The sequence below is a fragment of the Cryptomeria japonica genome, chromosome 4 (genome assembly GCF_030272615.1).
Source record: "Cryptomeria japonica chromosome 4, Sugi_1.0, whole genome shotgun sequence".
Classification (NCBI taxonomy): domain Eukaryota; kingdom Viridiplantae; phylum Streptophyta; class Pinopsida; order Cupressales; family Cupressaceae; genus Cryptomeria; species Cryptomeria japonica.
The window spans coordinates 302,777,418-302,801,152 of record NC_081408.1 but is presented as its reverse complement, the minus strand read 5'-3'; the positions used below and the strand labels follow the sequence as shown (position 1 = coordinate 302,801,152).

Sequence of the window (23,735 nt, the reverse complement as noted above, 5' to 3'; positions counted from 1 at the left end):
TTAGTGATAGGTTAGTCAACCGTAGCAATTGCAAAATTGATGGTGTAAAATGCATGAATAACACGAATGTTAGTCAATCCGTATGGCAGAGTCTACATGGCCACGGCTATTGCATGACTAACACACGTGCGACTATTCTAGTAAATCCTTACTATGGTTTTGGAGCCACAATAGATGAGTGCGCATCTCAGGAAGCATAATGAGAAAAGGTGCTCCCTTATGGATGGAAGAAGTTCCTGCTTGATTATGGAAGTAAAAATTACAAATAATGGAAAGTTACACCATCGGGATAAGTCACCCCGATAAAAACACGCAACAAATACTAGCTGTTGATCGACGTATCATATACCGATAACAATGCATGGAAATCCAAGGTCGGACCTATCGACATCACTCTCGCTGATTATATTATGAAGTCAATGACGATTATATCGAAGAAGCATATACTGATAAGGCTCATCAGCATAGTGAACATAAGTGGCAAAAACATAAAATTGTCTTGTCGATAACCGATGAGGCTATCGGTAAGACTTATATCGAAAAGTGCAATAGTGGAAATGTCCATCGGTGAAGGTTGTAGCGAAAAGAAAGTCCAAATAGATTTGCCCAGACGTGACCGACCAAATAGACACAGGCCACCAAGCAAAAACCTAACACCAATTCCTTCTAACCCTAATATGGTGGATTCAGCTATTCTGGCTCCAAAACGATAGTACAACGAGACTAAATGTGTGTTAGTTGCATGTTTTACCACGGCTTTTTGGAGCCAGCAAACACACATCCAGCGCAATATCTAACCGTAATGCAAAGGTTAGACAAGTAATTTTTCGGACGATTCTGCCTCCAAAACAAGAATAATTTCCCACTACATGTAAAGCAAAACAAGAAAATTTTGCCACTACATATGAAGCAAAACAAGAAATTTTTCCCATTGCATATAAAGAAAAATAAGAAATGAAAACAAAGAATTGAAACCCAGAATATAGAAACAGAGAAAAAAATGACTTGTCCACATACTTGACAACCTTAAAAAATGAAGCCTCCTTCAACTACACAGCCTGCCCTTCAACAATAACTTGCAGCCTCCTTCTTCAAGCCCTTCTTTCCCTTCAACAATAGCAGAATACTTCAACAATGAGGACGCCCAACAATGAGGACACTTGCTTTAATCGCGCATTAGTCCTCCTTTTTTCCACATGAGGCAGAAAATGGCGCGAGGTATTCTGAAACAGAGGTATAGGGACGCGTAGTACAGTTTGACTAACACGTGTGTTAGTGGCACATTGTACATTGTCAATTTTTCAATGAACGACTACGATTGACTAAGGACTAAGCCACCAATCACTAACACGTACGAGAGGTTTTGGAGGGAGTCAACACGTTTTGGAAGCCCGCGCCCTCTTTTTCTCATCGTTTTGTCATCCGAACGTGATCATCTACAGTTGCCGTCAGTTGTTTGTTTTTCATGGCTTTTAATGTGTGTATTATGCACAACACACCGCCGCGAGCCGCGACCTAGGATCCGCTATCCTCCGGCATGTCCACGTAGTTTCACATGGGCCCCAACGTTTGAAACCAGGGAGTCTAGGACAAGTCCACATCATTTTCTGTGGGTCCGACGATTGTGCCAAATTGGCATGGTATACATGTCTTGAACATGTATGTCGATGCATGTCGTTGGTACGATAGGTCACTTTTGGAGCCAGAATAGACGCACCCATGGTATCATCGGGTGCATTAATGGTTGGGCAGGGCATTGTGTCCTCTGCAAAACTTGTCAGACAAATTTATTTTTATGTGTTCAAAATAATGGCTAATAAATGTTTTTTGGTACAGCGAGCGAGAGGATTAAAAATCAATGACGGAAAGAGCTTCAATCGTCTTGCATAGGCTATTGTAAGTTTTAAACCATTGCTTTTAAAGATCACCTTGCCCTTTTCAAATAAGAGACGCCTTCGGCGTAAATATATAAAAGATAGAGAGAGAATTGTATTTATAAGAAAATAAAATAAAAAGATAAAGAAAAATGTAATTGCATGAATCTTGTGGAAGGAAAATAGATAAAATAAAAAGAATAGAACAATTATGTAATTGCATGAATCTTGTGGAAGGAAAATAGATAAAATAAAAAGAATAAAACAATTATATTTTCGTAAGAATGTAATCGCATGAATCTTGTGGAAAGAAAATAGATAGAAGCATGAATGGTACCTTTTTGGGAATTCGCTGCCTTGCTTGCGAGCTACGTATAGGAATTTGAAAGGCGCAGCTTCAATCCAAAGAGTTTGGAGTTCATTCCATATACCTCAGAATATCGTACAACGTGCGGTACAATATTTCTGACAATAAAATTTTTGCAACTTCCATGTGTCGAATGAGTGACAACAGCGTGCTTTTCAAGGAAATAATTAACAATCTGCTACTAATATCCACCGCGGAGGCTGAGGGGAAGATGCTCCGGTGATTCCCATTCTGGTTGCGGTACCTTCAGCTTATTGAAGTAAGTACTATCCTTTTTTTTTTCTACTCCAAACCAATTTCTTTCTGGATCTGAATTTCACTTAGATCTCAACTGAAATGAAAATTAAAGCTTTATTCTTAGAAGAAACCAATTATAATGAAATAATTTGTAGCTTGCTTTGATTTTTGGATTCCAAGTATTAGTTATTTTCAGGAGTTGTAATGTGTCATCACTTTGGCATTGTTCTCAGGAGCTGTAGTTTTGGCTAGATCAAATAAGGCATTTGGATCCCTGATGTGTTTTGACCTTGTTGTAGGCAAATATGTCTTTACTAGTAAGGGATGTCTTTTGATCTCTGAATTGGATTGGGATCTTCCAATCGGAGTCATAGTTTCGTTTATGTAAAGAAGGGAAGAGGCGTTGTGCTAGTTAATGTATGTCAACAAAGGAAAAGGCATTGGTCTAGCATAGGGAACTTTGATATATTTAGTAGAAGAGTTTCTGAAAATAAATTTGTTAAATTTTACATTGATGTTTCGGTTGTACTCCACAATCCACCTTTAAGATGAGAAACACTTGACAAATGATAGTGTCATGTCTTTTGATTTCACTGGACATTTATGATTGATGACAATTTATTGCTCCATATCTGTGTAAGCGACATGATCTGCTTTATCCTCAAACTTTGGCCTCATCTATAGTCTATATACTTAAACACTTTTTCTGTTCATCCTCCACTTCACCAACATGGCTTGTAGGGCATACTCTGCCCTCCCATCGTATTCTCAGTTCTGTCTATCAATCTGTTTCCTGTTGTAAGTTGTTCATAAAAACTCACAATTTTCCATTTGTTTGAACATCCTGAATCCATGGATTTTAAGAACATATCTAGAAAGCTAATCTAAATGCTGAAACCAGTGATGTTGATATTCCTTTTTCCATATATCCAAAGGATTTTCATCTTTCTTCATGATGGTCCTCATGTTAATTTTAGTGATCAGACAGAAGGTAAATAACTGAAACTGGAAATGCAACACATAACAGTACAAAAAACAACACAAGAACAACACAGCAGTACCCTAGGAAAACCTTCCTCTTGGAGGAAAAAGCCAGCAACAAGATTCAGATCAGATTATATTAATGTCAAGGGATAGCCAAGTACAAATTTGCCCACTTAGGGCATGAACAAACTAACTTATCTGAATCTTGAATTCTGATCACAATTTGACTTGTCCTTCAATCTGATGATAATCACCACCCTTGACTGGATTCACACAGCTAGAGTGAATTCGCTATTCTTCAAGGTGAGTTCGCTGACCCCAGAGTATAAAGGCAGGCCCTCAATGTATATTCGTTGTGTCTTGAATTGCTTGCAGATCATATCGCTGAATTGGATGAATGCATAATTGGTGTGTAGAATGGACTACATCGCCTTGTTTATATAGGAGATACAAGTAACTTATTTGCCTTAGTCGGCTATAATAAACTTGGCGCCAAAATACAATAAATTTGAATTCTGTTTACAAGTTACATGAATAGGTCTTGACCTATCATATCATCACAAGTTACATGTTGCCTTAGCACGTTACACCCAAATAGGACGAGTCTCATATGATTACAAGTTATATTATTGTAATCGCTTTAAGTTATTAAATTTTAATTGCCACTAGGCAACATTAAAATTTAATCAAGTATAATCTGATGTGGCTATTTATTTTCAACACCTCTTAGTCATAAAGTCATGAAGTAGTGCTGCTATGAAGTTTTCACCATCAAGCCACTGCCATTCAATTCATATTTTTTGAACTATACCAGCTTGAAGGAACTAAGATCACAATTTAAGGCACTAATATCAGATTACTTCTTTTGTAAGATGAGTTCAGGTTGAGAATACAAGTATCTCAGAAATATTGTTCTGTTGAGCTCTTATCCAACTTACATGCAATCGCTGAGCTAGAGAAGTCCATAAAGGGCTGTTTTTGTTTATTTCTGTAATGATTAGCTAGCTATTAGGTTCCTTATTTCAATCTTTTGATGAAGAAACCTATTTGGTAATCTCCTCCACCAATGGTTTTGTATTTGAAAGAAAACAGGCAGATATAATTGGATCTAGAGAAAGAAAACCGTGAGATTTTCCTTCATCATCACTATATTTTAGAGCATTTGATGTTTTCAAGGGCATCTTGTATGTTCATTGTGTATTGGTAAGGTCCATATCATCTAACTCCTAAGTCCAATTGCCCATAGTTTTTAAAAAGCAAGAGACATATGGTCTGTGTGCAGTCTGATTCTCTGAATTACCTCTGGAGTTTAAAGTATATAATGGCAATTCTAACAGTTAAAGTAAACTTACTTTATTATGGATCTAAAAATGATTTTTTGGGGTTGATATAAGAATTCTGAAAAAAGTCATGGTTGACTTGTTCTGGGAAAATTCAAGGTGGTAAACTTATAAAGGATTTTATTGGCTTACAAAAGGTTCTGAGATAGAGAATATGGATGTAAATTTTTTTCATGCGCCAGAGTCTCAAGCATATATGAGAAAATGAGAATTTTGAGAGCACTGTCACCTTTTGCATATCTAGTCCAGTTTTTAAATCTCCCACAGCTTACCATGTAAGCCATGCTTCCAAGGTTTTCACATGGTTTTCAAGACCTTTGTTTGCTCTATACAGTTGCAGAAAAACCTTCCTCCTGGACTGCATGTATTGTCTACGTAGTGATATCTAGATTACAAATTTGATATCCTTACATTCAAATCAATCCAGATTTCTATAGTATTTATGCAGAATAAAGTTTTCTGAATCTGTGACTTGTATTTGGCACCTAATTTTTCTGAAAATCGTGGATAAACTTTACAAGAATGTCACCAGGCTTTTTTATTTTGCACCTCAAGTTTCCTCTAGATGTTTACTTACATTCTAACTTTTGCAGGTACAATTTACTGCTTGAATAAGATGGCAGAGAGAAAGCCAGGTGTGATTGCTTTGTTTGATGTTGATGGCACCCTTACTCTTGCAAGAAAGGTATTCTGTTTCTTGTCTTTTATTTTTCTTATTTATGATTCAAAAATCACTTTGACATAAATCATTGGTAATGAAATGGCATGTACATGGTATAATTCAACTCTTTTAAACTTTATGCTGACCAGTTTCAATGGTAGGTGAATGCCAGCTTGATTTGTTCATTCATCTGCACATAAATGATTTTCTCATAGTGCAGAATTCACTTCCTTGACTGAATAAATGAATCTTATTGAGAAATATCAATCTGAATTTTTTTCACTATCTTGGAATGCCTATTAATTGAGATAAGTTGTGTAACTTTGTAATACTTAATAGATTTCTTTGAATGAAAGAAAGAAATAAAGAAAGATTCCTTTATAGTCTACGATGCTGGGCGGTCTGTATATGGGTCTATAGATGGCTTATAGCAATATGGGACTACCCCATACTCCTTGCAGGAGGCAGTTAACTGTGCTAGAAACAAGGCATACATACCTTACCCCCCATGGGATTTGAACCTATGACCTCTCTTACAAGAGCACAAGTTCTCCACCACTAGGCCAACTCAGGGTGTATTTATTAGTTTTTCACTTTATTTGTTAGGGTTTAGGCAGATCCGGAGCAAATACAAATTAACAATTATATGCAGATTTGAATACACAAAGATGAAGAATCATACACAACACAAATAACTCAGAGATTTAACGTGATTCACCCAAGATGGGTTGCATCCACAGAACACAGCCATCCAACATTTTCTTATTATCCAATAAAACAGTACAACACCATTACAATGCCTTTTACATTCCAGCCACTTATAACATACAATTTTTAGGGCAACATACTGTTGATGTGTTTTTTAGGCACATGCAAACACAAAATAAAATACCCAAAAGTATCTTATCCTCTCTTGAACAAAGTCTCTCAAATGCTGAAGATTCGCATAAGGATCACTCGAGATAACTTCAAGGTTCCTAATGTCGGATCACGATGTGTGGATAAGCATAGTTGGTTGTTGTGATTGTTGTTTCTTCAAGGGGTCTTACATTGTACATGAATGCTTGAATTGTTGGAACTTAGGTTTTATCTACTTGCTTGGAGAATAAAAAAAAGAGCAAAAGGCATAGGGTTTAGGGAGACTACACTATTCCTAAGAATGTAAGAGAAGGGTGAATGATTTGATGGAATCCTACTGGGCAAGGTCTTACCATCAAATTGAACGATTTGACACAAACTCAGTGCAATCTTCTAAGGATAATTCAAAGATATTCAAATTATTACCATCAAACATTGATTCCCATTCAAGTTAATGCGTAAACAATGGACATATAACAATTTGAAATTAAGTTCGTATCATTCCAATTGACCACACAGGGCTCACTTACAATCAGCAAGAGGCTAGTGGTATGGACTAAATGGATTCCACGCAAATGCACTCAACAACTTCCTCCATTCAATCTAATCAACATGAAAGTAAATGAGAAGTAGAAACCATGGGACTTGTTGAAATAACACGTTTCCCCATAACTTCAATGAAAAGAGTATCTGCATTTACACTTCTTAACAACAATTCCTCCTCCTAATCTATTCTAATTGCTTGCTATCTAATATCTATCAACTATTCACTATTGACTCTTAACTATTAACTCTTCTCTATTCTATTCTATTCAGCTTTACAAATGGAGAGCTTGAGCTTTATATAAAGAGCTCATTACAATTCAAAGGCTCAGATCGATTAGAAATCAATGGCCAAGATTTTACAATGAATCCCTAATTAGGTTTTTTTAAAGCAACTCCCTCTAGCCAATGAGAAAATTACATTTAGGTTCAATGCCAAATGTGAACCAATAGAAAACGGGGGTAGGTACATTGGAGTTTGTGCCATCATGGACGATTCAAGTGCATTGCATCTGGACATGTTGATGTGGAACCCTCTGATTGGTGAAGCAGTGACTGGGATGCCACCTCAAACTGCACTTGTAGATCATCATGAAGAAATGTTGAGCAATATCTCTTGATACTCAATATTATTCACTTGCTCAAAGGTTGGGGCGATGATGATCGAGGTGTGTCTTCTAACTTTGATTAACTCTTTTGAAACTATCTTCTTGAATATCTCAATGCTGAACGTCATGAAGGTGCAAGGTGTAGATGTTGGCTTCCTCTCAGTTTTGAATCTTGATATTACCTTGGAATGAACTCTTGATGTCATAACTGCTTCTTCACTCCTTTGAAAATCTTTCTTTGTGATTCCCTTCATGTTGTTGATTCTTTCATTCACATCTTTGGATGTGTGGATCATGTTCTTGTATAAGTGAATGCTTCTTGTATAGTCACCTTCCTTGATATCATTGTGCTTGCTAGTGAAATCCTTCCTCTTGAAGTCATGCTTGCCTTGTATCTTGACCTTGATGTTAAAATTTCCTCCTTGGGATACTTGTTCCGATCTTCCTCCAACCCGGTCCCTTTGATTTCTTTCTTTACTTTCTGCAAAATGAACAAATGGGTATCAAACACGCATGATATATAACCTTTATATGCTCTTAATTTAATATGATCTCTGATTTTTTATGTGTTGCAGGTTTGATGAGTGCATTCAAAGGGAAGTTCGCTCCTAAGGATAGGCAATGGAAGTTGCTTCAATGTGAGAGCAATGGAAATCAAGTTCACTCCTAATGAGGAGCAAAGGAAGTTTTATTCGCTCCAATCAGGGAGCAATGGAAGTTTTCCAACACAGCAAAATTTGGCATATTCATCTCTTTCAATGAGCAAAAGGGAAATCTGCTCCTCCAAAGTGGCAAAGGAAGTGATTTTTGCTTCAACATCAAGGCAATGGAAGTTCATCAATTTCAATCATTAAGCTAGATTTCCACCTCTCATGTCTCAAAATCGCCATCTCTTCCATGTCAAATACTTGAAATTGTCATCAAAATTGCCTTGGGATGATTTTCTCTCTCAAAGAAGGGCAATGGAAGGCAATTTCGCTCCACTCCAAGGGAAATGGAGGTAACCATTTAGTCAAAATTTCATTCAATATCTCCAATCCATCAACTCAAATTCTAGGTTCCAATCATCCATGGGTGAAAATTGGTCAAATAACCTCAAGAAGAGCTTTGAAATCAACTTCGCTCCTATTTAAGAGCAAAGGAAGAGTTTTTCGTTGTCAAAGAGAGGCAATGGAACAAGAATTTGCTCCTAGAGGGGAGCAAAGGAATTTTTTTGATACTTAGCCAAATTCTTGTTCTTCATTCATCAACTCACCTCTTGAATTTAAGTCCTCATATGCAAGAGTTGTCAAATTTCCTTCACAAATGTCTTGAAGATGATTTCTCTCTAAGATTGAGGCATCAACTTATCTCTTGAATTTAAGTCCTCATATGCAAGAGTTGTCAAATTCCCTTCACAGATGTCTTGAAGATGATTTCCCTCTAAGATTGAGGCAATAGAAGTGAATTTCACTTCCAATGAGGAGCAATGGAAGAACATTTTGCTCCTCGAGAGGAGCAATGGAAATTCTCTCACACTTGATCAAATTTTGCCCTTCATTGACTCAAGCTTGGGTGTTTTGCTATCTATGCAAGTGAAGGAGGCATCAATTCAATCTTAAGTTAGGCTCTAGATCAACTTTGCTCTCAAATTCAGGCAAAGGAAGGCAATTTCGCTCCCAATGAGGAGAAATGGAAGTAGAATTCACTCCAAAGGAGGAGCAATGGAAATGACTTCAAGTTGAAGCTTAACTCCTTTTTACTCATCAACCTTCAGTCTACCAACTCAAGTGCATTGCATTATGCTCATGTAGGGCTCTAGAAGAAAATTCGCACTAAACCAAGGGCAAAGGAAGTGGATTTCGCTCCAACTAGGGAGAAATGGACATGATTTTCACCCTCAATCTTGAGCAATGGAAGTGACTTTAAACTTACCTTCTAGCCCGGTCTTACTAACTTGCACCCTAGGGTTTAGCTTTCATGCACAAAAGGTTATCAAAAGCCCTCAATGCTTGCTTTGAATATGATTTCACCCTCAACTAAAGGCAATGGAAGCGAAATTCTCTCTCAAAGGAGAGCAATGGAAGTTTTTTTCGCTCCTAGAGAGGGGCAATGGAAGTGACCGTAATTTGTCTTCTCCCTTCCATTCCTTAACCAAAATGATGATGCTCTTGGCTTCTTCTATGATCAAAATGATGCTAGAGGCTTTAAAACTTACTCATCTCCCCCAATATGCTCAGGAAATCTACATCGCTCCAAGGTAAGGGCAATGGAAGAGGATTTCAATCCAAGTAGGGAGCAAAGGAAGTTGCCTCCGTACTTAACCAAATTCAGGGTTATTGATCTTGCATTGCATTCCTTACTCAAAACAAGACATCTCATGATGATTAAAGGTAAATTTAGTGACTTGAAAGGCCCAACGAAGGGTTTCGCTCCTGAAAGAGGGCAATGGAAGCAAAATTCGCTTCGAGACTGGAACAAAGGAAATTTTAGCATACTTAGTCAAATTTTGCTCCCGAATCTCACCTCTCATTGAAGTATAATTGGGTCTAAGGAAACACTGCATTGCTTACTAGACTCAATCTAAGAGACTCCTCCATTCATCCACCACTTCATTTCACCTCTCACAAGACGGGCTATCCTCCTAACTCCTGGCCTCTTGAATAGCTATACCTCTCCAATGCAAAGGCTAATAGCAAAAGACTCTAAGTACTGCCTGTTGACGTGTATTTTGTACACTATCAAACACAGAATAAAATACCCAAGGGTACCTTATCCTCTCTTGAATAAAGCCTCTGATTGCTGAAGATATTTCGAAAAAGGATCAATCAGGATGACTCCAAGGTTCTTCGTTGTAGGATCTCTACGTGTGGATAAGCTCTTTGTGGTATGATGTGATTTGCTGGAATCACAAGGGGACTTACATTTGATGATTGAACGTTTGATCTGCTTTGAATATTGCTGGAACGCAGGCTCTTGCTAGCTTTGATTTGGAAAAAGGAAAAAAAAGACGAGGGCGAGGAGAGGATCTAATCCTAATACTAAGAATGTAGGAACAATGAATGATCTTTGATGAAATTCTAACTAAGTCTTGTTTTGACATCGCAGGACCATCTCCACAAGGCTAGTGCGATCTTCGAAGGAAAGCTTTATGATGTTCAAATCATCACTGCAAGCGTAGACACCATCAAGTTGATGCATATCAATGAAGAAACGACAATTGAAGTTAAGCTTAAGCTGAATGATTCCAGTTGACTACACAAGGCAAGTCTGCAATCAACAAACTGCTAGTAGTATGGATATGCGAATTTCACCATCAATCAAGCACATTTCTTCCACTCATCTAATAACATGAAATCAAATATGAGAAGTATAAAGACCATGCAAATTGTCGAAGACCCATAAATTTCACCATTTCTTCAATGAAGTTTTACAAGTTTCTTACAACAACATCTTGGCAACAATCTTTGCCTTCTCTCTCTACGCTATTCTAATTGCTATTCTAATCACCTTCTAACTACTCTCTATTTACTAACTCCTTTCTATTATTTCTATCTATCTGCTTCTATATTGCCTTTACAAAATGAAATGCCAGGGCTTATATAGTGCCCACAATACAATTCGATGGCTAAGATCAATTTAAGATCAATGGCCAAGATTTTACAATGAAAACCCTAATTAGGGTTTGTTACAACCATTACATAACATTTAATGCTTGACCAATGATAAAATTGTATTGCTTGGACACATGTCCTCTCTGGAAAATTCCACCAATGAATAGCTGGGGTAGGTACATCGAAGTATGTGTCACCTTCCATGAGTTAGGTACATTGAATCTGGACGTGCTGAGGTGGACCACACTGACTGGAGAAGTGATGACTAGGATGCCACCTCGTCTGACACTTGTAACTTGGTAGATATTAAACTTGATGTTGTTGAGAAGCTAGCTTTAATTCATTCATCTGGAACTATTTGCTTCTTCAACGAACCCTTGTTCTAACTTCTTTCGTCTTTGATGTGTAGGACGATTGATGTACCTCGCCTTGGAATACTGGATTGGAGAAGTCGCCCTTGATGACGTTAGTCCAAAGAAGGCCATCCTTGTCGATGCTAGACTGGAGGAGGTCGTCCTTGATCTGGCTTGATTTTCCTTGAGGAGAGCCTTCCGACTTGTAGATCCTTCGAGCTTGGGAGTCGCCATCTTGATATCTCCATTTGGGAATTAATTCTAAAAAAAGATGCAAAAATAAGGTGAATTTGCTAGGCAAAATGTAGATCAAGACTCCCTTTAGCAAAATGCGCCTCCTTTAGTCTTCACAAGCATCAACTCCACCACCTTAAGTCTTCAACACTTGAGGAAAATTCGCTCCAAATAGGCCAGCTTTCGCACTTCTTCTTTGCTTCTCCAAATCGCATTTGAAACAATGAATGAATGATTTGCATTTGTGAAAAAACACCTCCAATATATAGAGCGCTTACCTTCCACAACCATGAGGCCGACTTAGCAAATAAAAGGTGAAATACTAAATAAAACCTCAAAAGGAGTAGGCTGACCTAGCAAATAAAGGCAAAATAATGCCTTGTGCGCTCAACTTTTAATTTTTTATTTCACAAAAATTAATTTTAAATGCCTTTATAATAGAAATTCGATTTTTTGAGGCCCAAAATTAATTTATTAAATGCCAATTTAATTAATTTTTTTCAAATATTCCAAAGTTAGCAAATTTTGTTGAATTTCAAGGAATGTCAACGTTCAATTAATGCAACAAATGAAGGATATCATCAATTTCACCCTGGACCCTTGGTGAAGGCCAGGAGCGATTTTTCAATCTAGACCTTGCATATCTCCTTTTTTCGTCCAAAACTTCATCTAGGCATTTAAATGGTACTTTTAACTGGAGCTTCGAGTTTAATTTTATTTGATCTCTAGAAGGGAAGTGCCTTAGGACATTTTCGCCCTGGTCCCTTGGTGAGGGACAGGAGCGATTTAGCCAATTTTCATCGAATTTTGTGGTCTTTGCAACTCCATTCCTTCTTGAAGCACATTAAATATCATTCCAATCTCGTGCCTTGGTCTGGATTTGTCCCAATTTGGGGAGGAGAGGTAGTCTTTTAGGTTTTTCGCCCTGGTCCCTTGGTGAGGGACAGGAGCGATTTTGCAATTATAAGCTCTCTTGTGCTTTGTTAGCCTTCGAGATTATCTTCAATGGACCAATTACGCCATCTTTCATTCATTTCAAACACGAAACTTGCCTTACCCTTGCAAGAAATTTGCCTTGTGAGAAAATCGCTCTGGTTCCTTGGTGAGGGACAGGAGCGCCTATTGTCTTTTGGGTTGATTCTCTCCTTTGTGGCCCACTCAAGTTATATTCAACAGACAGAAATCGCTTCCCTTGGCCTCCTCAAACCGCAAAATTACTTAAATCTTGCAATGATAATGCAAATTTGGATTTCAAGCTCCGGTCCTTCAGTGAGGGACAAGAGCGAATTTTGTCTTCTAGGCCAAAATGCTTCACTTTTCACCATGAAATGTCCTGGCTAAGGAAGATATCATCTTGTTACACACCATGAATAAGAGTTCGAGTCCAAAAAAGGTCTAAAAGGTGTGTATATAAAGAAAATCGCTTTGGTCCCTTGGTGAGGGACAAGAGCGCTTTTACCTTTCTAGACAAATACTCCATCATTTCATTGCCTTTGATCAAGTCTGGATGCTCTATCACGTTCATTTCGTCCTTCACCATGCCTTTGATGTTTCAATTTGACCAAACAAAGCCAGGAATGACTCAAATAGGCCTTTTCACCTTGGTCCCTTGGTGAGGGACAGGAGTGATTCGCCTTGGACCCTTGGAGAGGGACAAGAGCGCTTTTCGCTCTGGATCCTCAGTGAAGGACAGGAGCGAAATTTGACTTTTTGAACTCTCTATCAAGATAATTTTTATGGAATATAACATTTAAGTATAAGAACTTATACTTTAAGTTATATTCCATATATACTTTCAGGATGTTTGAGAGTGGTTTCAGACCTCCAGGAGTTATATAGCAAAATCTAGTTTTTGGAGGTTTTTCAGTTTCCAGACTTAGTCAAATTTCAGGATCAGGACTTTTAGACTTAGCCACATTTCAGGATCAGGACTTAGCCACATTTCAGGATCAAGACATCACTCAAGCTGGACTTGCTATCCATGTGATCCCCTCGGCGACACTCAAAATGCAAAGGCTAACTGACAAAACCCTAAAAAACCTAAAAAGACAAACCCTAAAAAGCAAAAAAGCAAGGGTCCCCATTTGCAATGGGGCGATGTGTAAAAACGTCACAACACTGCCCTAGAAAGAAAAACAAAGTGGGGGTCCCCATTTGCAATTGGGCGATGTGTGAAGACATCACAACACATACAATGTCGACTTTTTTAGGGTTTTTTTAATGTCAGTTTTTTTTTCTAAAAAAAAACAGCAAAAAAAAATTTCTCAGGGGCTACACCCCCAAACCCCCGCTTAGGGCCCAACCTTGAACCTCGATGAGGATACATTGCTAGCATGATCAGTCGCCCCAAACCAACATTATTGAATGAATAAATGCCATTTTGTATTATTAGCAAAGAAACGGGACTCGGACTCGGCAAGGCCGACTCGGTCTCGGACTCGGGACTCGGCGTCAGACTCGGCTCCAGACTCGGCTAGACTCGGGAAAGTGAAAAACTCAAGAAATTTAGAGATTTTTAAATATTTAAAACTTGTTTCAGGCACCCTTTATTGAATACACCTTAAAGACACAATAACATCATCAAACTTGGCTCATTTGATTACATACACAAGTATACATCAATCACATACACAAACGCAAATTGTAGCTGAAGGAAATAACAAACATAGATATATAAATATTGTCAAATGTATACAATATTACAAAACTCATGGAATAAAAAATCCATGTCATCATATGATCATCATCAAATGTTTCATACAAATACCAAAGGTAAATACAACTACAAGCCTATGGCTCGGAGGAGCCTGCACCCTCCGGCCCCAGCCCCCTGCGAAGGCATCTAAGGTAGGTCTTGGATGATTCGACAGCCATAGCCGCTCTCCGTGACACCATTCCATGCTCACCAACATCAGGAACATCCGTGTCACTATCTGCCTCTGAATCTCATGTCTGTGCTCGTGCTCTCCGCTCCTCCTCTGCCATGGCTACAGTCTCAGCATCTATATCTACCTGGTCGATCCAATCAGTGTCAGACTCGGAGCTTAAATTTTCCCTACTTCTATCGACGCAGTTTCCCCTCATATTTTTCGACGGGGGTTTGGGGGTAGCGCCCCCAAGGTGGGGTCAAGGGGCATTGCCCCTTGCACACTCCTTGTCGCAATACAAGGTGGGGTCGAGGGGCAGCGCCCCGCGAGGCCAAAAAAACTTATCATTTAATAAAGCCGTTAGGTGTTATTTTTCTATTGGCTGGCATGTTGTAACCCTAATTTTTCTCATTCTCAGGCGAGGGTTGTAGTGAACAAAGACGATACCATTCATTTAAAAAAAAAAATTTAAATTGTATTTTTTTTGTCATTTTACTAACCCAGCCAGTAGCCGAGTTTGAGGCTTGGGACTCGCCGAGTTTGGTGAGTTTGAGCCAAACTCGCCAACTCGGTGAGTCTGAGTCCAAGCCCTAGAGACTCGGCGAGCATGACTCGGACTCCGACTCGGACTCGCCGAGTTTAGGCAAGTCTGGGCGAGTCCCGTTTCTATGATCATATTATTAGTTTTTCACTTTATTGAATGCTTGAATGAACCCTAGGAGGGTGGCTGGAAACTTGTGGATTGGTTACATGATTGCTATTGAAACTGACTTTCTCAAACCCACTAAACGCAATGGTAAGCTTAGATTTGCACCAACAAGCTTCAGTTTTGACCTACAATACAAAGCCACAAAGAGGACCTCTCATAATTTGATATTTCTATCACACCTTTCTGATTCTCAAGTTTGCATTGAAACACAAGAGAAGAGCATACTTAATGCTTGAAGAAAATACAAGATCTCTCAAAAAGATTAACCAAAGGCACGCCACAAGCTTTTTTTCCATGTTGGATTTGGCTATGGAGATAACCACCTAAGATCTAGAGGCCTAATGGAAGCACAATGAAATTAGAAGATCAATATGACAAGAATAAACCGTATTCCTATCAAGAATGCAAATATACAATATGAATCATTATTACAAAGGGAACCCCGTGGTTATATAGGCCGAGGCAAGGGATAAGATATCATAAGATTGCAAGTATCTTAATCTTATGATATGAGACATAAAACGATAACTCATTGTCCATTTAAGGTGGAAAAATGATAACTATCCACTAAAAGTGGGAAGTATCCTATGTGTTCCCTAAGTAAACTTAAGTAACATGTGTGATTAAGACCTAGGTGTCGAACTTACTAGGTACAATACCCCTTTCGCACCAACATGGAGAAGCTGCATTGAATGTACAAGGCAAACTTAGACATCCACTAGAGGTAAGAAATCAACTTTGTAGCCAACTCTAAGTGCCTAGAGTGCCTTTTCCAAAAGAAAAGAGAAGAGTGTGATTGGAGGGATGAGTAAAAGGACAAAGACCCAAGGAGCGTATTAGTAGGAAGTAGATCTCTTCTACATTCCCGCCTCCTCATCTTCTCCCACTAGGCCAATAAGATCTTCTCAAGGGACACATCATCCTAGATTTAGATTTGGTTTAGTTTCCTTCTTCTCAATACCAAGCCTTGTCCACTCCTATTTTTTCTCAAGCCTCCATAACATCTTACCCCTCAAGCCTAATTTTTCACTCCAATTTCTCCCTTTCAACTTTTGATCATCCCCATCTGGGTCAAGGGCTTTGTCACATATCGATAGGTGATGCAACGACTAGAGCATGAGTCAAATGAAAAGGATAAAAGAGAAAAAGCTATTACTGCCAAGCAATTGGTTACTATAGGATGCATATCAAATATGATGCTCAGCATCAAAACTATGTTCCTCTCTTGCATCACCCCTAAGTTTATCAAACTAGTGGAACAAATGCAGCCTACTAACTATTAGATGTGGGGCATCAACATTAGAAAGGAGCAAGCAGGATGGGTTGATTAAGTATAGCTAATGAAAGAAAGCACACACATAGTTGCCACTAATTACTTGGAAGTTGAATAGACCTTAGATAAGGCTAAGGTGAATGTCACATATATCATGTGAAGCTTCCATAATGCTAACATAGAAGCAAATGCTTTAAAGGAGCTTAGTAGCATGCAAAAGATGGTGGTTGGCAAGCTATTTGAGGCAATAGTTGCTAAAGAAAAGGACAAGGAAAATAACTTAAAGGCTACGGCCATATCTATAGAGGCAAAACTAAGAGAGCTAAAGTTGAGTGCTCCCACCCTCAAGATCCAATTGCTGGTAGAGAAGCAAATAAATTCTATCATTAAGTTGGTCAACATTGCTCTAAGAAACAAGTTTGATGCTCTCAAAGCACAAGTTAATTTTCTAATTGCCAAAATGAGTGACAAGCAAAAGGACATTACTTAGCGAAAATATAAGTGGAATCCTTGACTTCCCAAGTCATCCAACATCAAAAGAGGATTAAAGAGTAGATGGATGAGTTGGGAGTAAAATATCAGAGAACCTAGGCTGTAGAGGTAGGAAAGGAGGATGTAGAGGAGTGAGCCATTGCTTCTAATCTAAAGGTTAGTGAGTTGGACAAACAAATTGAAAAGATAAAGAAAGTGGATGAACAAAAGCAAAGGATGCAAGTATTGTAGACATAGATTGAAGGTTTGAAATTTAGCAAATGTAACCTCAAAACCAACTTGGAATTTGCACAACAAAAGAAGTTAAAGCAAGATAACACTATTACATAGCTCCATCAATATATTAGTGAATTGAGGGACATGGAAAAGGAGATAAATGATCAAATTGGAGCTAAAACTAGAGCTACACTATCAACATCCTTGGAGCTAGTGAAAGAATATCACTCAAGCAGGTGGTGGGTTAAAACATGCAATGAATTTTGTGGATGTTACACATGTCTAGGCCTAGGATACCCAATCTAAGTTGGATGGAATCACCACAATCTTGATGCCAATGATGGCCATTGATGAGAGCTTCTAACAAAAACTTTCCACACTCTTGGTTGAGGTCCTCATGAGTGTAGCCAAGACAAATAGGATGAAGATGACAATTGGAGTAAAATGTTCAAGCCAAGGGTGCAGCTGCCCAGCATTGCAAAGCCTAGTTGTTTTCACTTTAGATGGTGACAAATGTTATGGACACATTAATCAATTGGTACAACAAGGACTCTTGTCACTATTCAATGACAATGGAAGGAAAGTTCTTATACAAAGCTTCCTTAGATGTATTAAGAGAACAAGACTGATGAATCTATATTCCAAGGCCAATCTCTCACACCATTGGTCTAAGAGATAATACCGTCATTAAGCCCTTGCTTGAACTTGAAGTTCAAGTGTGAAACCCTATGACCAAAGTGCGTAATTTTTCTTAATACGAGTTGTTTGGGCTGGAATGCAGATTTGCCATTTGTAACATGTTGGAGATTCCTTCAGAGTAGGAATTGGGGGCAAGTCAAAATTTCCCTTGATTCCTTATAGTTTTTCCCCTTTTATTATGGTCAATTTTGCAATTTTGTGATTTTTCTAGGAACTCAATGCCCAATGGATGTGAGCTTTGTCACTTTCCCTAGAAAGTTCCCTGGGAGCCACCAAAACTATAGTGAAACTTAACTATATGTTCTCCATTGGGTGGTTTTTGCCTTTTCTTTTGCAGCTTGATTGTTTGCATGCTGGTAGCACATGCATTGGTATGTTGACCATTGATTTGTTGCTTCCTATGCGCTATTGATCTCTTTGATATGACCATCTAAGGGATTCTTTCATGATCTAACATATGATTTTGTTTCAAGGTCTGCCAATTGTTTGTCTCTAGATCTAGCAGCTGGTGTGAGGATAGAGGGGAGTTGGTTCTATTTCTATCCTTTGCAACTACCATTGACTAGCTTACTTAGTAATGGGGCTCACCTTTTTTGTAACGGTCGTTAGGATGCTTTAATAGTGTTCAAGTGATGTCTAATATGGCAATTCCATTGGTTGGAGGAATCTTGGAGGAGATGGAAGGAAGAAACCTTTGGGTTCCTCACTATCCCTTTGATTGATGGTGATCTGAACTCTAGAATCAAGCTGGATTCACATGGGCAGTTACCTACCAAAGGCAATGTTTCAATATGCACCATTATGTTGTGGTTTTGATAGGGAAACTATGCCCAATGGATGTGAGTTTGTTAATTTACTTAGAAAGTTCCCTAAAAGCCACCTAAACTATAGTGGAAGTTCACTACATGTTCCCCATTGGGTGTTTTTTTCCTTTTTTTCTCCAGCTTGGTTGTTTGTATGTTGGTAGCACATGTGGTGGTATGTTGACATTGATTTGTTGCTTCTCGTACGCTGTTGATCTCCTTGATATGACCATCTAAGGGATTCCTTTATGATCTAGCATATGATTTTGTTTCAAGGTCTGCCAATTGTTTGTCTCTAGATCTAGCAGTTGGTGGGAGGTTAGAGGGGAGTTGGTTCTATTTTTGTCCTCTGTACCTCCCACTGATTAGTTTATTTAGTGATGGGGCCTAGCTTTTTTATAACCTTGGCTACGATGTTTCAATAGTGTTCAAGTGACATGTCTAAAATGACAATTCCATTTGTTGGTGGAAGCTTGGAGGAGATGAAAGGAAGAAACATTCGGGTTCCCTGTTATCCCTTTGATTGATGATAATCTGCATTCTAGAATCAAGCTGGATACATGTGGGCAGTTACCTACCAAAGGCAATATTTCATCAGGCGCCATTATGTTGCAACTATCCAATGATCCGTTTGGGGTTTTGCCAAATAACTTTGATGGTAGAGAGTATTCAATTGCATTGTTGGTGACACAGTTGAGACCTCAATCATCATTCCTGGTTTAGCACACACTAGCATTTCTTTGGCTTGTTGAAGGACAATTAACAATTTCAGAGGCACTTGATAGGCAGTTGAGATGCCCATGTGCATTGAATAGAGACTGTTTGACACTGTAATGCCCTTGCCTTTAAATTCTGTGCCCATTGATTTCTGCAGGTCTTGAAATGTTATAAAGGCTGATAAAAAAAATGCTAGAAGATGCTAGGAAGTGGCAGTTAATTTAGCAGCCGATCTTCAGTTAATAGTTATCACGTGGCAATTACTCTTACACCTCAATTTCCCTCAAACAAAGATTAAATGATAATTAACTAAAAGTCAAAAGGAATGCAATGGGTTATGACCATTGGAGAAAAAAGGGTGCAAAAGTAAGATAAATCAAGGGGAAGAAGACATCAATTGGGAGAAGAAATTATATATTTTCCTTGTGAATTACTTAGCAAACCCGAGGATGAAACCCTTCAAACAGAAGAAATTTAAGGACGAAATCCCTTAATTTCTTTTGTCAAGTTGGTGGACAAAAACCCCTAACTTGTCAGAAATTGGAAACATTTCCAGATATCTATACAAAGAGAAATAACTGCAAATTAAAGGAAAGATTATAACAGAGACTCAAGAATAAGTTCAATATTTTTAAAATTATGTTATAAGCTTTAAATCCAAAGTATGTAACTATTAAAATTATAAGTTTTAAGGATAAATTAATATTGACAATTTATTCTGTAAGAATTATTGTGAGTTAGGGTTATTATTTATGCTTTTTTCCGAAAATCCTTGCCTTCTTTATCCCCTTTTCCTCGTTGGTTCGTATAAATGGGGACCACATACTTAGGACTCCAGATGGAATTTTGCACATTTGTGCTTTTAATCTGGTTTTATGTATAGTTTTGTCAATTTGCTTCTTTACTTTGAAGTCTAGGATGTCAGGCTTTGTATGTGTCCAGACTCCAAGCATTTTGCTGTATGCAGAATTGAATCTTGATGAATAAGTGCATAGAAACCGTGGCTGATCTCTGCTTGTTCTGTCTCTTATGAGTTATGTATGAATGAATTCTTATGTTACTTTCAAATTGTTTATATATTATTTGTCTATGGATTATTATTCATATGTCTATTTTATTCTAGCAATCAGTATAGAGGCCTTGATTATCACACCTCCACCCTTAAAAAATAGGGTTTCTTTTTGCATCTCTCCTTTTTCTCTTGTTTTAAGTATGGTAGTGACAATTTATTGAAAATTTTACAAGGAGCCTTCCATTCAACTCTTGTTGATTTCCATCTAAGTTGCTGGTTCAGATTCTGGTTAGAGATTCGGGTTCGCAAATTCGTTCATTTTTTTGGGGGTTTGCTTTGGGTTCGTCTGTACAAAAACATATAGAAATAAAAAAATAAAAATATATACATATATGCAGCAGCAAATAAATAGCAAAATACACCACCATATATATTAATGTTGTAGACTTTTAGTCCAAATGGCAAATAACATAGCAAAATGCCAAAATACACCACCATATCAATGTTTATGTTCAAAAATAATAATGTCAACATTAACAATCAGCCATCACTGAACAAATGAGATAGGTTTTACCTATTTGACCTTTTAGTGGTCGAATTTAGGGTTGGAGGGTCGAATAGACTAAATTAGGCAAAAGAAAACTTTTAAAAAGTTTAAAAAAATGTCTTTTCACCCAGATTCTTCCCACGTTCGGCCGCTGGCACTGAAATTCGTCCAAAATACGTCAAAATTCGGCCAGGGTTCCTCTGAGAGAATTTCCTGGGCCAAAATCAAACCCTGACAGAATTTGGGGAGAATTTGTAACGGACCAGTATTTGGTGCGAACCGAACCAGGACCCATGGGAATTTTTGCAGAATCTGGCAACTTAGATTTCCATGCAAAGTCTCACGCTTGCAGAGTTTCCCATTGTTGTGCTCTTCACATGGTGCAGACATAAAGTGCATCTGGCTAATTACAACAGGTGGCTATTATATTTGAGTAACAACACAGTGTTTAGTAGAACTGTAGTTATCCTGCCTGATATTGATGGATAAGTATTGATTTAATCAAATCTTGTATGAATTTGGAGGATGCTTATTTGAGAATTTGTGCTACCTTCAGTCTTTGTTTTTTTCTATGGATTGGTAAATTAGGGATTAATGGTCTCACAGCCTCTGAGGCACAAATGAGAGCCTGGGCCGTAGGCACATATCTCATGCACTTTCCTGAACACATTCACTTGGCATTAATGCCACTGCAACAGAAGCAAGCCCAGTGGTTACCAGGGTGATTTGAATCTGGATCTTCAGATTGTTGTTTGATTTCAGTTTCAAATTTCGTAAGATTTAAAACAGCTGTGGATTTTTAGTTTAAAAATTTAATCATAACACAGTTGACAACAATTACTGATTTGAACATTCATATAAGTATATACATGAATAATGCAAAGGCTTTAACCATCTTGGTTATGTCATATATATAGATTTCTGCCAAAAAATATTGTGGAAATTTGGAGATGTTTAACCCACATTGGGAATTTACAATGCTGCAAATTTGGGAATTCCTACAAATATTTCCATCGGAATTTAGCTCTCATTGGAAAGTATTCTTTTAGTTCTTATTTTTCTGTTGATGCAGTTGTTCCTATCTGCACCTTTTCTTTTGTAATAAATACTCCTATGCATCTAAATAATCTGTCGCTCTTATAGAATTTATTTTTCCATTTCTTGTCTTTTGTATTTATTAAGGGATGTCACAAAGAGGACTACTGAAATACTTGCCTTGTCTCTGGGAACACATGTGGTACCTATATGTATAAAGCTGAAATTCTGGGTGATGATTGTTTGCGATTTATCGGCCTTGAATTTATTATGTTTTGTAACTTGTCTTCATTTATCTATTTGCTGTACAGGAGATATCTCAAGAGATGTTACAATTCATGCAAAACTTGCGTAAGGTATCGCATCAATGGCTCTCTCTCTAGCACTGGCCTCCATTCATTGACTAACATTGATATTTCTCTGAAGTTCTTTCCATTTCTAGAAAATAATATTAAGTGTACTGGTTTTTGTTATGTTACAATATGTGGAATAGCAATACTTTTTGGCGTGCAGGTTGTGGCTGTAGGAGTTGTAGGTGGCTCAGACCTAGTAAAAATAACCGAACAGCTTGGCCAAAGTGGTTTGCACTAATTGCTTTCAAATCTCTTTCAAATGGAAGAAAAAATGAGATTAGGGAAAAATAAGAAAAATAATTTCACACTTCGCTCCATGTGGAAAAATATTAGTATGAATTATTCTTGACAATTTACAGTTCTGTATGTCATGATTCCCTTCTTTCAACAAGAGAAAATTTATTATCGTATAGTTTGAGATGAAGGGGGTGCAGTTATTTTGATTTAAGAGGTCATTACCCCGCTTATGCACAACCTTTGGCAAGACCTAAAGTCACAAAAGTCTACAAATGCTAGAATTTTGTCAAGCAGTTATAAATTCTAATAATTCTCATGAACTAAAGTTATGCAGATTACCAAGTATTCTTGGGATTTTGTGGTTCTGTATGTCCCTGGTTTATCTTCAACCAGAAGAAAAAATCTTCAAATATGAAATATATCAAGGTGCAAAAGTATTTAATGTAAGAGGCTATGTTTCTTATGACCTAGTCTACATGTGCATTTGGTAAGAACACAAGCCACAATATGAATTTGAACATTAGATATTTTTCCAAACAGATCTAACAAGGCTCATAAAATGGAGGTGCAGATTCTTTACTCTTAATAAAACAACAGTACCTAAATGCATGAGATTTTCAATGGATAAACTTCCATTGTGGATATAGTCAAGGATTAAGAAATTATTTACTGTTATTATTAGAGATATTATACTTGTTTGCTATGTAGAGTATTCTGTTCATAATAGTCTGTTTATGTTTTTAACTTTTGAATTTTCACTTGACTCATAAATGGATGAAGACTCTTCATTGTTACAGTGTCGACCGAGATGAATTTTAGAATCTAATTTCTCTGTAATTTTTTTTCCTAAAATATGAACCACTGAACATGATTTATTTTCTCATTGTTTTGATCTTTCCACTTGCAGTTATTACAGATTATGATTATGTCTTCTCAGAAAACGGTCTTGTTGCTTACAAAGATGGCAAATTGATTGGTAATCAGGTAAGTCTCTTCCCAGCAAATGGATTTGTGAAATAATAATAGAATTAACGTCAACTCATTTTTTCTTCTTTGTGTTATGTAGATTGTATATTATAATATGGTCCATGTCATAGGATATGTGTTGCCACTTGGACATTAG

At 37.6% G+C, this 23,735-nt stretch overlaps 1 protein-coding gene across 1 annotated transcript in view; it reads left to right on the top strand.

Moving 5' to 3' along the window:
* Window positions 1–2,100: 2,100 nt before the first annotated feature.
* Window positions 2,101–23,735, top strand: part of LOC131052125 (phosphomannomutase) — a 54,175-nt gene continuing 32,540 nt past the window's right edge. The window contains exons 1-5 of the mRNA XM_057986726.2: window positions 2,101–2,500; window positions 5,396–5,487; window positions 22,334–22,378; window positions 22,536–22,602; window positions 23,520–23,596. Coding sequence (XP_057842709.1) covers window positions 5,419–5,487; window positions 22,334–22,378; window positions 22,536–22,602; window positions 23,520–23,596 — 258 coding nt within the window. The 5' untranslated portion in view covers window positions 2,101–2,500; window positions 5,396–5,418. The remainder of the gene's footprint in view (window positions 2,501–5,395; window positions 5,488–22,333; window positions 22,379–22,535; window positions 22,603–23,519; window positions 23,597–23,735) is intronic.